The 17,185-nt window shown below is 45.2% G+C and overlaps 1 protein-coding gene across 1 annotated transcript; it reads right to left on the bottom strand.

Annotated features, from left to right (window-relative positions):
* Positions 1-7,010: 7,010 nt before the first annotated feature.
* LOC104728965 (uncharacterized) lies at positions 7,011-7,975 on the bottom strand. Its single transcript, XM_087473039.1, has 4 exons — positions 7,924-7,975; positions 7,437-7,802; positions 7,272-7,329; positions 7,011-7,176 (listed from the first exon to the last, which is right to left on the bottom strand). Exons 1-4 carry the CDS (start codon positions 7,973-7,975, stop codon positions 7,011-7,013), a joined length of 642 nt encoding a protein of 213 aa, XP_087329165.1.
* Positions 7,976-17,185: the final 9,210 nt, after the last annotated feature.

Below are 17,185 nucleotides of genomic sequence, written 5' to 3'. Positions count from 1 at the left end.
TTGAGGTAGGCACCAAGCTGTAGGTTGGCGCCAAGCTGAAGGTCGGCACCAAGCTGTAGGTAGGTGCCAAGAGACTCGAGTGTGAGAGCGTCGAGCATGAGGGCGACAAGCGCGAGAGAGTCGAGCGTGAGAGCGTCGACTGTGAGGGCTGCAAGCATGATAGTGGCAAGCGTGAAAGAGTTAGCGTGAGAGCGTTTGACTGTGAGGGCGTCGAGCATGATAGTGGCAAGCGTGAGTGAGTCGTGCGTGAGAGCGTTTGACTGTGAGGGCGTCGAGCATGATAGTGGCAAGCGTGAGTGAGTCGTGCGTGAGAGCGTTTGACTGTGAGGGCGTCGAGCATGATAGTGGCAAACGTGAGTGAGTCGTGCGTGAGAGTGGCAAGCGCAAGTGAGTCGACTATGAGGACGTCGAGCATGAGGGCGACATGCATTTGAGCGTATGTTTGATATGCAACAAGGCTTTGTGCTTTACTGGAGTAAAGTGGTAGGCGAGACGGACTCGCCATACCTTTAGGTGTGGCTTTTGTGTCCGGCTTATCTTGTTGGTGTTTGGGGTTAGCAAGAACTTGCAAGCCGGAGCTTGGCTTATTAGTCCAGGCGCCCTCAAATTAGTGCGAGACTTGCTCGGCTTTTTGCTTGGTTTCGAGATGTATTTTACGGGGCGAGACGTCTCTCGGCTTATCCTGTTACGTGTTTCGAATACCAAGTTTTAGGTTGGTAGTTGAGATGAGCTCGTCGTACCTTTTAGGTGCGGCCCTGGTGTCCGGCTTACCCTGTGGGTGCCCCGAGGTCGGCAAGAGTGTGCAAGTAAGAACTTGGCTTATTCAAACTTGACCGCCTGCTAGCTGAATGCGAGACTGGGCTCGGCTTTTTTTGTGCGGATTATTTCACCGCTGCATCCATGTGGAACACGTTTTTAATCGAACACCTGGACAGGGTGACGATGTAGAAGCTGGACACTCGTTAAGACGGACTCGTTCGAGAGAGCTTATTTGACTTAGAGTACTCTTGCGAGTGTAATTTTTTTTTGTAAATGACTTCTTTTGAAGAGTTGATGAGCTCGGCAAGTGAGCGTTCTTTTTTTTTTTTTTCTTTTTTTTTTTTTTTTGCTAATGATATTATGATGTTTAACTCACTGTTGATCTTCGGTGTTGAGTTGCGAGTTGGTCGTCGATGTCGAGCTGCGAGGCCATTGTTTTGGTTGGGTTTATGGACAGACCATTGCGTAAAACCAAAATTGTGAAGGTTTGGGGAGCTCTTGCGTGAACCCAACTCCTACGTGGGTGGTTTGTCGTTGGATTGATGATCGGCTTGCAGGTAGTAGAGACGAGCTTGGTAGGTCGACAACATAGATAAGTTTGAAAGGTCAATTGTTTGCCAGATCGCCAAGTATGAATGTTGGGAAGATCAGAGCTAGTGAGGTCGTTTCTCGCGATATTGAAGATATCAGAGGGTAGCGAATTGGTTTGGGTGAGGTCGATCTCGCCGAACTGAGCTCGGCGCCACTCTCAGGTTTCGTCAATCGAGAGACACCGTGAATATCCGACGGTCCTTCCTTTGAGCGCGGTATACGATGAATTTCCGGAAACGGACGTGTCGCGAATCGAGGTGACGGATTATAGCAGTAAAATTTCCGTTTTACTTATTTATGTCTCCCCATCTCCTCCTTTTTCTTCACTTCCTTCTCGCCATAAAAAGGTAACTTTCTCTCTCTATGCTTTTATTTTTATGCTTTTACTTCTTTCTCTCTCTACTTTTCTCTCCCCTTTGTTTGGTCACACATCCTTGAAGACCTAGCAGCCGCCGCCGCCGAGCTTCTCATGCGGAGATCGTCGATGGTCGGTGGACGGCGACATACGAGTTTTGCGAGCTCGGCCGAGAAAGGCGATGTGCGTGAATCCGGCCGATCGATAGAGATCGACGGGTCCCAACGGGGAGATTCGGAGGTCGGCGGAGAGGACGAGGTCGGCGAGAGGATGTTCGGAGGTCGGCGCCATACGAGTTTCGCCCGCCCGGCCGAGAAAAGCGGCGAGCTTGAATCTGGTCGATCGGCGGGAATCGAGTGCGGCAGAGTGAGCGAGATCGGCGCCCGGATGGTCGGCCGAGAGGGCAAGGTCGGCGCCCGGATGGTCGGTCGAGAGAGCGAGATCGGCGCCCGAATGGTCGGCCGAGAGGACGAGATCGGCGCTCGGATGTTCGGCCGAGAGGACGAGGTCGGCGTCCGGATGGTCGGCCGAGAGAACGAGATCGGCGCCCAGATGGTCGGCCGAGAGGACGAGGTCGGCGCCCGGATGGTCGACCGAGAGGACGAGGTCGGCGCCCGGATGGTCGGCCGAGAGGTCGGCGCCCGGATGGTCGGAGATCGGCGCCGTGTTGATTTCGTGAGTCCTGTTGAGAGAGGCGAAGCGTCCGTACGTGGTGGATCGGCGGAGATCGGCGGATCGGATCGAGAGGATTCCGGATTGAGCGGGGTGATCGGCGCTTTTCCGCCGAGAATGGTTGGATCCGGCGAGTTCGGCGTGGGAAATCTCGGATCTTGGCCTGGCGTCGGCGAGATCAGGATGAGGAATCTCGGAGCTCGGCCTGGCGTCGGTGAGATCGGTATGGAAGGCATGTCCGAGGATGGCATAGTTGAGGGCGTTGGTCGACTTGATTCCTGTTTCGTTGATATCTCCCACGAGTTTGATTCCGACGATGGCGACCCAGATCTTAGGATGGGAGGGCACCGAAACACGGAGATATTGGGAGGTCGGCGTGATTTGAGCAAGTCCGACACTCGCGATATTGGGTCGATCGGAGGAGATCACATTGAATTCGACTTTCGGGAGAGAGAGTGGCCGAGAGCTGTGGTCGGCCAAATATCGGGGATCGAAGATCGGCCCGCGTCAAGACCACCATCTAATGGAGTAAATTAAGTGAGTAACCATTGACCAATGTAAAATAACCAAAGAGGAAAGCAGTGAGGTTGGTCGAAGAACGCGGCACGACGACCATGTTGCGAATGGGATCACTTGTGACCCGGTTGGGATCGATGTGGGAGATCGACGAGGTCAGCATTTGTGCGCTCGACGCCGACCTTGACGAGATCGACATTACTCGCGACATTACTCGCGACACTCGCAGGGTTCGGCCAAGTGATGAGAGGGAGACGGGATATCGGCACAATAATGTGCTCGGCACATCGATGCTCGGCGGCGACGAGCTTGGCGCGACTGATCTCCGAATTGCGGTTGGCTCTGATTTTGATGAAGGCGACGCTGATCTTATGTGTGGAGGTCTCGGTTTTCGGTCATCAGGCGATAAGGCCCCAAGCGAGAGAGATCGGCGAGGGGGTACGGACGAGGTCGGTATTTCGAACAGAAAGGAAGGTCGTCCTTCGACGAGCTCCCGAGTTCTAACGTATACGCGTGGTAAAACTCTTGCGGGAATCCAGCGTGCTTTTACTGAAGAGTTCGCGGCTTATAAAGACGTTTTTGATGATGTTAGTGTCGGTATTGGAGCGGAGTGTGGAGACTTCGATAGTTTGGCCAACGACTACAATTTTGCTGATATTCTCGAGTTCAGTGAAGATAGCGACAGTGGTTTTGGTGGGAGTCCTATGGATGTCGTCCCGGCCGAGGATCCTGGTCCTCGTTCAACTGTTTTGGGTCTTAGTGCTGTGTCGATTGGTGCTAATCTTTCAGCCGGTCCGGCCGATCACGGTCCTTCGGCCGGGATGGCCACCTGCTTCCTGAAACCGGCAGTTTGCTTTGAGGGTGAGCGGTTGTGCGTCAGAGTTGGCGAAATCGACACTATGGGTGAGGGGGTCGGCCAATGGAGGTCAGTGTGGCGTTGTACGGTGCCCTAGAGGTCGTCCCTGTGTGGGTGGCATATCTCCAATCCATGTCGGTACTTGTCTAACCGTTAGGGTGAACTCCGAGGTCGGCTCATAATTGGAGGTGGCAAGGTTGACTATACAAGTATATTGGAGGCGTATTGGGAGATATGAGCGAGAGAGGTCAGCAGGATATTCTCCAAAGAACAAAACCTAGCCGCCGCTCGTCTCTTTTTTGCCGATAGTAGGTCGGCAGGATATTCCGTTGACCGTCGATCGAGATGACCTGATGGTGGTTGGCGGTCGCCCTGGTTCAGCCCGCGCGCACAGACTTTGAGGTCGGCATCATAAGAAACAAATCTGAGGTCGGCATAGGGCCACGAGGGGGAGAGAACTCTACAACAGGGGTCGGCGCAGGCTGCATGCGGATCTTCCTTGGAACAAGATCGAGAGGTTGAGGTTGGCGAGGATGGCCATCATGAGGTCGTCCCCAATCTCGACTTGGGCGGCGACCGCTCTCGAGGTTGGTCTCGAGGTTCGTTGGGTGGAGATGGCTCATAGGAGCAAGAGGGGAGGTCGGTATAATGAGTGTGATTCTCGCTTGGTTGGGAGCGAGGTAAAGGTCGGCTTTGCGACTAGGAGGTGAGATAGGCAAAGGGATGGTGAGCTCGAGAGTGAAGGCATGAACGCTGGTGAGATCGGCACCTCTCGTGAGATTGGTACATTTCGTGAGGTCGGTATCTCTTGCGAGGCTGCCCGTGGTGATGCTTTGTTAATCGGAGGGCGGAGCGACCGAGAATCTGCCGATCTGGATCCGGCTAGCTTTGAGATCGATCGAGAGGATGTGGAGCTGAGCGGTGATGTCGGCTTTGGTTGTCGCGAGCTTGGCGACACCTCTCATGAGGTCGGCACTTCTCATGGTGATGCTTTCGACGGTATCGATATTGATATTAGGGAAGAGTGGAGTTTTGGTTTCAGCAACAAGGGTTTGACCGACGATCGTGATTTTGATGACATTCTTGAGTTTGGTGAAAAGTGGTGGTTTCATGGATCTTTCTGTGGCTAACGAGAGGCCTACTACATCACCCATGGCTGTTACTGGAGGTAGAATGGGCACTCTGAGCGCTCCCAAAGTCGATGGTGTCTCGGTGCTTGTTCCTTTATTGTTGGAGTCAGTTGATTTGATTAAGGTAAGCTTTTTTATGTTGTAGCGAGTGTGTCAAGTCGCTCGGCTGTTCGCATGTCATGGCTAACGAGACTGTCGATGATAGTCTACATCAGATATTCGAAGTTGTTTCTGCGTCCAGCAAGCAAGGGAGCTGAGAGGGCGGCACCGTCAGTGAAAACTAGAGCCATGGTTTGGAGATGTTGGGCATGTGTGGCAACAAGAGGTTCTGATGGCGTATCGGGCGCTGGTGTAGAGGTTGTGTTGGTGACCAGTTGGTCTGCAGCAGGTCCGGCTTCAGCGTGTGCAGCTACGAGAGGCTCAGAGGGCACGTCGGGCGCTGGTGGAAAGATTGTGCTCGGCAGTGAGCCTTCGGTTGGGCTCGGCAGGGAGCCTTCGGTTGGGCTCTCCAAGGAGTTCGGCAGGGAGCTCAGCGGGAGAACTGTTCGTGTTCTCGTTCGCCCCCATCGCTGTTCCGTTGGCTGCTCCGTTACTTCGTTGAGGTTTTCGCTGGGGTTCGTCATGAGTCTTGAAACTTCGAGGAAGTGTGGATCGTCGGTCTTGATTCGTCAAAAGAAGCGCTTTACTCTCGCCCCACGGTGGGCGCCAATTGTTTGTACCGGGGATTACACAGTTTAAACAAATAAAGATATTGTGGGAAAGAGCAAGCAAGTTCTTTTATTAATCGGGGAAAACGTGAGATCGTCACTTAAAACGAGTCGAGATAGAGCTTGTTAGTTCACAAACGAACTAGCAAAATTAAAGGGACGAACTGAAAACAAAAATGAATTATACAAAAGACAATAGCAGTTTTCGATGCAAAGTGTTGCTCTGTAGGTATTGTCTGCGGGTCAGGATCCTTTCTCCAATAGATGTCTCGAGCTATTTATAAGCGAATGTAGAGTTAGAGCACTCTAGGGTTTTCTGTGTGAAATCCCGAGATTGTCTTCCGAGGTTGGCCCATTTCCTTCTATCTCTGGTGAGTCTTTGTTGGGCCGAGTTGGCATATGGGGCAAAGCCCATATCCAACAAGCTCCCAATTAACCAAAAACACTTCATAAACCTCTTTCTGGGTAAACACAACCCCCAAAAGCCAATTTAATTTTATCGAAAAAAAAATCAGAAGAAACTGGAGAAGAAAACGTACTTAATTCAATCGAGCTACAGGCCCAGTCTCTTACCATGTTTCTCCTCCCTTTTGCTAGAGAAAGACCGAGAAATTATCAAATCCAAGCTGACCAAAGAGAGAGTGATTAAAAAAAAAGAGAGAGAGTGCGACTCACACTGTGTGAGATTTTCAGAATGTTGGACTCGGGAAACTCTCATTTTAGGGTTTAAATCCTCAATACGACGCAGTTTCTCAACAGACAGAGCTGTTGGGCCTTTAAAAAGGAAATCACCAAGCTGTTGGGCCTAATGTGTGACCGAACCGGGTTTGATTTGCTGACCGCGGTCCAAACTCAAACTCTCTGTATCGAATTTAAACCGAACATGACTGGAATCTTATTATATACTTTACGTCGTCGTCTCTATCCTAACTAAATAAAAACAACCTAGCCTCGTCTCTCTCTATCCTAGGTTTTAAGGTTTCTCTTTTTTTCCTCTCTCTCTCTCTCTCTCTCTCTCTCTCTTATTCAGACAGGCTAAACAAAGTTAAAAGAAAAAAAAAAAGAAATATGAAGAGTAAGGCGACGTTGACCAAAAAAAAAAAAAAAAAAAGAAGTGTAAGGCGACAGGCAACATCAGCTCGTTGCCAGATGACTTGCTTCTGAAGATATTGTCATCAGTATGTATTAACGAGGTGGTTGCCACGAGCGTCTTGTCCAAACGATGGCGTACACTCATCTATGATGACTTCTCATGTGGTTTTTATCAGTTTCGTGACTTTGTTTCCAAATCTCTACCGTTTAGCGAAGCTCGCTTTCTACAAAGCTTTCATCTCAAGTTTAATCCATTGATTCCAGTGGCCGAATACGCCTACATTGATTTATTGGCTGATCTATCAAATATGCCCTGCATTCCACATTCTTCATTAGAAAACAGAATGGACTGCTTCAAAGAAATGAGAGACACGCCCACGCAAAAAAGAGTGAACCAGAATCATTAGCAAGAACCTGAAGGCCTGTCTCTTGCTCAGTATCGTAGGCCACGTGTGTTCAGCCAAAGCACCCGAAAGCACAAGGAGTTCAAACAACCTCCTGAACATACACCACCACCAAATAATGACAGTAAGAAATATTCATCAATCAGAAAGAGTGCAGATATACACAAGTGAGAAAAGCTTGAACCGTACTTGTCATCATGAACAGGCACACCCCATTCTTCATCATGGAAAACAATATAGCACGGATCTGGCATTTTCATACAAAACACAGTCAATATATTGATCTTTGAAAGTAAAATCGATGATTGTGTACATCCATCTACACCAGAATGTAGACAAGAGTAAGAAACTGACCGGAGTTTGGTGTCACCCAAGCACACCTCTTCTTAGTCTCTGAACCACTAGGTGGTGAATCCAAAGCACCATCAGAGACAACACTTCTTGGCTTCGAAGGGTAAGACTTACTTCGACTTCCAACACTGTAGGACCTAATCAAACGACCAGTAGATGCTCGGCTGTGGAATGAGTCCACAGAGGCGTCAGAGGAAAAAGATGCATTCAGTGACAGATTAGAATATAGGTTCTGCTCATGCCGTCGTAGTATAGAAGCCACGTTAAGAGTGTGCTTGTGAGAAGAAGAAGACTCATCTGATCCACTGAGCTCAGATGAGGATCTTTCAAGCTGTCTCAACGACTTTGAAACAGCTTTGTGTGTGATGACTGATGAACGGACTAGACTTGTTAACAGAAGTCCTCAGAGTTGGCCTAGTCTCTGCTTCAGCCACATTCATGGACTGCATTCTAGGAGCACCAGACAAGGATTATTTCACAAAACACTGACCTGATTCTGACTTTTGAATCGAATCAACAGAGAAACATCTGAAAGTCGCCATTGTTTTCCCACACAAACAGCATCGCCATCGAGAGGTATAATTCACAAACAGAACCGTACCACGTCCATTAAAGACTAGCTTTTTCAGTAGCTAGATCTCCAAAAAAACCAAAACCAACGAACCAACACTCTCTTGTACATCACAGAAACACTCATTCCTTCCTTTTTGAGGTTTTTCGAAAACAGAGCATAACATTAATAAAAATGCTTCCTTTACTGAATCCTGACGCAACAACAATTTGTTGGTTTTAAACATACCTAATTTGTTGGTTTTACAAAAGAGAGAAAATGGCTGACAAAATTCCTGAAAATTCCCATAGAGTTTCTTCTTCCGAAGAAAAAATCGAGAGGAAAGAGAAAAATGAACAAAATCATATAAATAAAAGCTTAGATTTATGGATCAATAATGTTGTCTAGAGACAAGATACACCGAATCTAGTAACCAAACAAAACTAAAACTAAAACTAAAACTAAAACTAAAACATAAAAACGGCAAACAGTGTGTTTGTCAAAGCATTCATAAAAAACGGCACGTAGTTGAAATCACTTAATACGAGTATACGACGCAGATTAGACATTTAGACTGTACTACAACAATCTAATACGACGCAGTTGAGAGCTTTTTGGATTTCGAAAACTTAAATCCTTAATACGACGTAGTTTCTGAACAGACAGAGCTGTTGGGCCTTTAAAAGGAAATCACCAAGCTGTTGGGCCTAAAGGAACTTGCTGACCGAGGTCCAAACTCAAACTCTGTATCGAAGAATTTAAACCGAACATGACTCCAAGTTTCAGTAATCCTTTGTTTTGTTTCCTACGACTGAATGTATATATATATAATTTAGTCGTCGTCTCTATCCTACTTGAATAAACCTAGCGTCGTTTCTCTATCCTAGGTTTTTTTTTTTTTCTTTTTCTTTTCTCTTATTCAGACAGTCGAGTAGGCTAAACTTCACCAGAAACAAAGTAAAAAAAAAAGAAATATGAAGAGTAAAGCGACGTTGACCAAAAAAAAAAGAAGAAGAGTAAGGCGACAGGCAACATCAGCTCGTTGCCAGATGATTTGCTTCTGAAGATATTGTCATCAGTATGTATTAACGAGGTGGTTGCCACGAGCGTCTTGTCGAAACGATGGCGTACACTCTGGAAGCATGTGACCAAATTCATCTATGATGACTTCTCATGTGGTTTTTATCAGTTTCGTGACTTTGTTTCCAAATCTCTACCGTTTAGCGAAGCTCGCTTTCTACAAAGCTTTCATCTCAAGTTTAATCCATTGATTCCAGTGGCCGAATACGCCTACATTGATTTATTGGCTGATCTTTCTATTCTCGAGGTGAAGATCGAGACGATTTACGCTTCCCTCACAGATTATACACACGCTAAGTAACTATAAACTATGTAGAACATATACAGGCCCATTCTCTTACCATGTTTCTCCACCCTTTTGCTAGAGAAAGACCGAAAATCTATCAAATCCAAGCTAACCAAAGAGAGAGTGATTAAAAACAAAACAAAAATGAGATTTTCAAAATTTTGGACTCGCAAAACACTCTCATTTTAGGGTTTAAATCCTCAATACGACGCACTTGTCGCTGGTACCAGAACTTGCTCAAAATCGCCTTATTCTTCACAAAGCTCCATATGTACTTTGTCCAATGATCCGTATTCTTCTTCGATCACCTTGTCAACAGAGATAGAGCACTCATCAAACTGACTGCAATGGACACTAGCTTTTAGTTTCCCATCATATGCAACAAACCATATACGTATGAAACAAATACTTTGAAAACTTGCAGACTTTTTTTGCAAGGCTTTGAATCATTGTGTTCAAAATTTGGGTCTCTTAAGCAACCAACCAAGATTGAAAGAGAGAGGTTTACCTTTTAAGTATCTTGTGCGCATTCTCAATGAGCTTAAGATCATACAACAAATTTGGGCCTTCTCCTCAAATTCGCTGCTCCTCCTCCATCGAGAATGCTGAGAAAGAAAAAAGAAGATGAAGAGAGCTTAGACGATAGGTTCAAGCTCAGAAATGGAAAGGAGGTTGCTTTAACACCTATATATGAGCATGCCATTAATTAGTTTCTTATAAAGGGACCATTTTTGTGCTTTCAGTATTGAAGAAGCATAGTTCATCTGTTAAAGGGTTTCCGTTATCTGAGTTTTTGAGTTGATGATTTACATTTGAATAAAGGAGGACACGTGTTTAAGGCTGGTGGAAGGACTGTTTTGTGGCTAACGGAACGTCGACGTGGTTGTTGGTGAGCTGTCGCACATGAGCTGTCGCATATGAGCTGGAGCACTAGAATCCAAAGTGTGCTTTATAAGGAGAAGCCGTTGCAGTCGTCTTCTCCATTACGAATAATCTATGAATAAGATCTTTTGTAATCTCTCTCTCTTTTTCTGATATCAATAAACGGTGTTTGCTCATCTTATTGGAGTTGTTTCTTATTCAATACTCTTGTAAGTTGGGAACAGATTCCTTTTTTTACTACGAACATTGGTTCTTTCTACCATTTCTAATAAACGTGTGTTTTCGTTATCAAAGGTATCAGAGCTAACCGACCTTGGAAACTATGGCGGAAACTCGTTCTCAGACGGCGTTGAAGGAAACCGTGGCTCATGAAGCAAGCGTGGTGGTGCATGAGGCAGAGGAGGCCATCGGTACTCAGATCAGCAAAATGATCTCTCGCACCGACACGCTGGAGGAGAAAATGATGGAGCAGAACGAGAAGATTGACAGTAGTATCAAAGAGATGTTCTCTGCGATCCGTCTTCTATCAAAGTCCAAGGAGCCGATTCTAACCACCAAGGAACGAGATCTGAGTCCTCCAAGGGCTTCAACCTCTAACGTGGTGTGTTTAGACTCAAAAGCTCATGAAGACAGGGGACGAACAGAGTCTTCAGAGAACTATGATACTATGACCAGGATAGGTAAGATTGATTTTCCTCGTTTCAATGGAGGTGGGGTGAAAGAGTGGCTGTTAAAGGTGGAGGAGTTGTTTGAGTTAGATCGAACACCACACTCGAGAAAGATCAAAATGGCAGCGGTGCATTTCGACAGTCACGCAGCTCATTGGCACCATGCACTGGTACAATCTAATCTTTATGGTCATTTGTTGAGAGATTGGGATGCATATAAGATGAAACTTAAAGAAAGATTTGATGATGTGTTGGAGGATCTGATTGCTGAGCTTAAGAAGTTACACGAGACTGAGGGTATTGTTGATTATCACCAAAATTTTGAGTTGCTTAGAACAAGGGTTAATATGTCTGAGGACTACTTGGTGAGTGCTTACCTTGCAGGTCTAAGAATGGATACTCAGATGCATGTACGTATGTTTCAGCTGCAAACTGTACACCACTGCCTGATGTTGGGTCGCCTCTATGAGAAAGCTCACCCCACGAAGCAGGTTTCACAGTTTGGAGCATCGACTAAGCCATCTTCTGGTAATACGGGTGGGAAAGGTATACTTGGTGTAAAGAAGGAACCATATTCTGGAGGTTATTCGGAGAAGAAGATGGAGGACAAGAGTGATGGGTTAGGTTCCAAGAAGTTTTTATCTAATGCAGAAATGAGTGAGAGAAGGGCTAAAGGGTTGTGCTATTTCTGCGATGAAAAGTATACTCCTGACCATTACCTAAAACATAAAAGGAAGCAGTTGTACCTTATCGAAGTTGGGGGTGGAGATGAGGAGAGTGATGAAGAAGAGGAGAATCCGGAAACCACGGAGATCACACCTAGAGTGTCTGTAAGTGCAGTATCTGGTGTAGAGGAATATGACACAATGAGGGTGAAAGGGTTGTATGGGAAAATAATCATTTTCATGCTGGTTGATTCGGGTTCGACTCACAACTTCATGGACCCTCGTTCTGCAGAAAGATTGGGTTGTGTGGTCGACTCGTCTCAAATGACACGAGTGTCAGTTGCGGATGGAAGGAAGTTGATGGTTCATGGAGCAGTCTACAACTTCCAGTGGACTTTACAAAACACAACATTCACTGCAGACTTTATGTTGATTCCATTAGGCGGTTGTGACATGGTTTTGGGGATCCAGTGGCTTCAAACCTTAGGAGTGATCTCGTGGGAGTTCAAGGAATTGGAGATGAGTTTTAAGTATGGGAATCATAGGGTGATGTTGCATGGTATTAAGCCAGGATCGGTACGAGGAGTAAAAGCGAACAAGTTGAAGAAGATAAGAGATCAAGAGGCTCAAATCTCTATGATATATGCCACATAAGGAGGAAACATGGAGGAAATGCAGCTATGCAGTGTGGAAGGTGAAAATGAGGTTCTTGCAGAAGATTCAGGAATCGGAGAAGTAGTGCAGGAGTTCGAGGAGATCTTCAAAGAACCGACTGCATTACCTCCTTCCAGAGAGAACCATGACCATAAGATACCCCTAAAGGAAGGAGCAAAACCAGTCAATATCCGTCCGTATCGCTATGCAGTCCATCAAAAGAACGAGATTGATAAGATGGTAAGCGAGCTACTAGAAGTGGTACTATTCAGGGTAGTTCCAGTCCGTATGCATCCCCTGTAGTCTTGGTCAAGAAGAAGGACGGGACATGGAGACTCTGTGTCGATTACAGAGGACTTAACGAACTAACAGTAAAGGACAGGTTCCCTATACCTCTTATTGAAGACTTACTGGATGAGTTGGGAGGGTCTAGTGTATTTTTAAAATTTGATCTAAGAGCAGGGTATCATCAGGTGAGGATGGATCCTATGGATGTGCATAAAACAGCTTTTAAAACCCACAGTGGGCACTATGAATATCTGGTGATGCCTTTTCGCTTGACAAACGCTCCCGCAACTTTCCAGAATTTGATGAACACGATATTCAGGAAGTTTCTGAGGCGGTTTGTACTCATATTCTTTGATGACGTATTGATTTACAGTGCCACGAAAGAAGAACATGCGGAACACTTGAGAGCTGTTTTCCAGTTGATGAAAGAGAATCAATTATATGCCAAACGGAGTAAGTGCAGTTTTGCCACGGATAAGGTAGAGTACCTTGGGCATTATATCGAAGGTCGTGGTGTTTCTACTGATCCAACTAAGGTGGTGGCAGTTGCAGAATGGCCAGTACCAGTGTCTTTGAAGCAGTTGAGGGGATTCCTGGGATTAGCTGGCTACTATCACCGGTTTGTGCGTATCTTTGGGACTATAGCTCGACCATTAACTGCGTTAACCAAGAAAGATGCATTTTTATGGTCAGGAGAGGCTCAACAAGCTTTTGAAGGGTTGAAAAAGGCTTTATGTGAGGCGCCAGTATTAGCTCTGCCCCGTTTCGATAGACCATTTGTGGTGGAAACAGATGCGAGTTCTCAAGGGATTGGTGCAGTTCTGATGCAAGATGGGCATCCCATAGCCTACATTAGTCGCCATTTAAAAGGGAAACAACTGCTATTATCCATCTATGAGAAGGAACTGTTGGCGGTGGTATTTGCAGTTCAAAAATGGCGCCATTACCTCCTCACTAATCATTTCATAATCAAAACGGACCAGAGAAGCCTTAAATACCTGTTGGAACAACGTTTAAACACGCCTATACAACAGCAGTGTTACCAAAGCTTCTAGAGTTTGACTATGAGATACAGTACAAAGCAGGGAAAGACAATTTGGTTGCAGATGCACTGTCAAGGGTTGAAGGAGCTGAGGTTTTACACATGGCGATGACAGTGGTAGAGTGTGACTTATTGAAGGAAATTCAAGATCAATATGAACATGATATGGAGATTAAAGATATCGTTGAAGCTCTTAAAAATGATCAATCTGCGAAGAAGCATTATTCGTTGGTTCAGGGATCTTGCGTCGAAAGAGTAAGATAGTGGTTCCATCAAAACGAGAACTGCGGTCGTCTATCCTTCAGTGGTTACATAGTTCGGGTAGCAATGGGCATTCGGGTAGAGATGCAACGCTCCAACGAGTCAAAGGGCTATTCTATTGGAAGGGAATGCTGAAAGACATTCATGCTTACATTCGAGCTTGTGATGTTTGTCAACGCTGTAAGTACGAAATGGTGGCGAGTCCTGGTACGTTGCAGCCATTACCAATCCCTGATACATTATGGTCTGACCTCTCCATGGATTTCATAGACGGCTTACCAGAGTCAGCAGGAAAGGATGTGATCATGGTTATAGTCGACAAGCTGAGCAAGGCAGCGCATTTTGTCCCTCTGTCACACCCTTACACGGCGATAACAGTGGCTCAAGCATTCATGGACAACATTTTCAAACTCCACGGTTGTCCCAAATCCATTGTGAGTGACAGAGACAAGATATTTCTGAGTACGTTTTGGAAGGAGTTGTTTGCGATGCAGGGGGTGGAGTTGAATTTCTCAAGTGCCTATCATCCACAGGGTGACGGTCAGACTGAAGTGGTGAACCGTTGCCTGGAAACGTATCTTCGGTGTATGTGTAGTGATCGACATTTTGAATGGAGTAAGTGGCTTCCTTTGGCTGAGTATTAGTATAATACCACATTTCACTCCGCCACTCAGTCAACCCCTTTTGAAGCTGTGTATGGTCAAGCCCCTCCTGTTCATTTGCCATATCTTCCGGGAGAATCTAAGGTTGCAGTTGTGGCTAAGAGTTTGCAGGAATGTGAGAGTATGATTCTGATCTTGAAGTTCCATTTGTTGAGAGCTCAGCACAGGATGCAGGCATTTGCAAATCAGCACCCCACAGAGAGAAACTTTGACATTGGTGATTATGTGTTCGTTAAGCTACAACCATATCGTCAGCAATCAGTGGTGTTTCGTCGAAATGAGAAGCTAGCTCCAAAGTATTATGGTCCGTATAAGGTGGTGGATCGCTGTGGTCCAGTGGCGTATAGGTTGGCTCTTCCGGAAAGTTCTCAGATTCATCCGGTGTTCCATGTTTCACAGCTCAAGGTTATGGTGGGCTCGACTTACACTTCAACGGAGTTACCAGTGTTGGTTAATGACGTTTTGCTCAAGGAACCTGAGATCATTTTGGAAAGGAAGATGGTTAAACGTCAGGGTCGTGCGGCTACAATGGTATTGGTTAAGTGGAATGGTGAGGGTGAAGAAGAAGCCACTTGGGAATACTTATTCGATCTGCAGCGCCGTTTCCCTTCCTTTGAACCTTGAGGACAAGGTTCTCCAAACAGGGGAGCTCTGTTACAGGGTTTCCGTTATCTGAGTTTTTGAGTTGATGATTTACATTTGAATAAAGGAGGACACGTGTTTAAGGCTGGTGGAAGGACTGTTTTGTGGCTAACGGAACGTCGACGTGGTTGTTGGTGAGCTGTCGCACATGAGCTGTCACATATGAGCTGGAGCACTAGAATCCAAATTGTGCTTTATAAGGAGAAGCCGTTGCAGTCATCTTCTCCATTACGAATAATCTATGAATAAGATCTTTTGTAATCTCTCTCTTTTTTCCCGATATCAATAAACGGTGTTTGCTCATCTTATTGGAGTTGTTTCTTATTCAACACTCTTGTAAGTTGGGAACAGATTCCTTTGTTTACTACGAACATTGGTTCTTTCTACCATTTCTAATAAACGTGTGTTTTCGTTATCATCATTATTGTAATTTGTCCAGGTAATTGAGGAGAAGGCATACCTAGTGGGCGTGGAAAGAAAGGGAGATGGAGAATGTTTGTTTGATATAGAAGAATCTCTTGAGGAACTAGAACAGCTGGCTGATACAGCTGGCCTTGCGGTCGTTGGTTCTACACTTCTACTTATCAAAAGTTAGTAACTTTTAGTGATCTGTATATTGGATTCTTGATTTATTTTTATCTTCTGCCATGTTATTTTATGGTGGGTGCTAAAGTCAATGATGATTTGATTGTTTACCACAGGCTAGCTTCCCCAAATCCTAGAACGTACATTGGATCAGGAAAGGTCGCAGAGATCAAAACTGCAATCAATGCATTGGACGCTGAGACCGTTATATTTGACGATGAGCTTTCACAAGGGTAACATTTCTTTTTAGTGGAAATTTATGCTCTTGAAATTGAGACCACCACGCGTCTTGTATATCTTTTCACTGAAGTTTCCAAACATCTATAGTTATAAGTTACTAATAACTAGTTAATGGATTGATATAGCACGTAGGAGTTTCATACTATTGTTTGTTCCAACACTAGTTTTTCAACATGTGATTCCTTTTTGTATGAGTTTGTATATTTAAATGTAGTCAATTGCGCAACCTGGAAAAGGCCTTTGGTGGGGAAGTTCGCGTTTGTGACCGCACCGCCCTTATCTTGGACATTTTTAATCAAAGGGCCGCAACTCATGAAGCAGCCTTGCAGGCAATATAAAGTCTACATATATAGAGATGACAGTTTTAAAAATTTTTAGTTATGCTCTTTTCTGAAACAACCATTGGCTCAATTTGGACTTGTTTCTAGGTTGCTCTAGCACAAATAGAATACCAATTACCACGATTAACTAGAATGTGGACTCACCTTGAGCGTCAATCTGGTGGCCAAGTTAAGGGCATGGGAGAAAAACAAATTGAAGTTGATAAACGTATCTTGCGTACTCAAGTAAGTAAAATATATACTTCTGCACTTCTAAGTCTCTTTTGCCTCTGCTCCTTGTGTTATTTGTCAAGAAATGGTGTGTGACATGGTTTGTGATGAGTTGATTTCTTAGGTTCTGTCTTTGGTTTAGGTTTTTCTGTATTGGTCCATTAAGATAAAAGTATGTTCTGAGCGTTTTCATATTGAATTGGCCAGATCGGAGTTCTCAAAAAGGAGTTGGAATCTGTTAGAAAACATCGAAAGCAGTATAGAAGCCGGCATGTTGCTATACATGTGCATGTTGTATCTTTGGTAAGTACACCACGTTATGTTAAACTCGTTTGAATATATCAACACTTCATATTATATGAGAATGTTTTTTACCTATTGTGTTGTAAGGTTGGTTATACAAACGCTGGAAAGAGTACACTTTTGAACCAATTGACTGGTGCTAATGTTCTCGCTGAAAATCGTTTGTTTACGACTCTTGATCCAACTACAAGAAGGGTTCAGGTCAGTGAAATTTGTTGGAAGAGTAGATCCACAGTTCCTACCTTCTTATATGCTACTTTAAATAATACATATGCCCACATTACCTAATGAATGACATGTTCAATGTGATGTGTTAAAGTAATTGTACTGTGGTCCTGCACTGCCATCATGTAACTTTTCTTTTAACCGGACTATATGTCGTCATTAAATCTT

Source organism: Camelina sativa, chromosome 11 (assembly GCF_030686135.1).
Source record: "Camelina sativa cultivar CO46 ecotype springtype chromosome 11, ASM3068613v1".
In the NCBI taxonomy this organism is placed as follows: Eukaryota; Viridiplantae; Streptophyta; class Magnoliopsida; order Brassicales; family Brassicaceae; genus Camelina; species Camelina sativa.
The sequence above is the reverse complement of the archived record's forward strand: the minus strand, read 5'-3'. Positions and strand labels throughout refer to the sequence as shown.

Bases quoted from the DNA above. Each gene is read 5' to 3' on its own strand.
- LOC104728965 (XM_087473039.1), bottom strand. From the start codon at position 7,975: ATGGCGACTTTCAGATGTTTCTCTGTTGATTCGATTCAAAAGTCAGAA. The intron at 7,330-7,436 runs GTCAGTTTCTTA...TGAAAATGCCAG, and splicing joins TTGGGTGACACCAAACTCCG to ATCCGTGCTATATTGTTTTC. The intron at 7,177-7,271 runs GTACGGTTCAAG...GTGTATGTTCAG, and splicing joins GTGCCTGTTCATGATGACAA to GAGGTTGTTTGAACTCCTTG.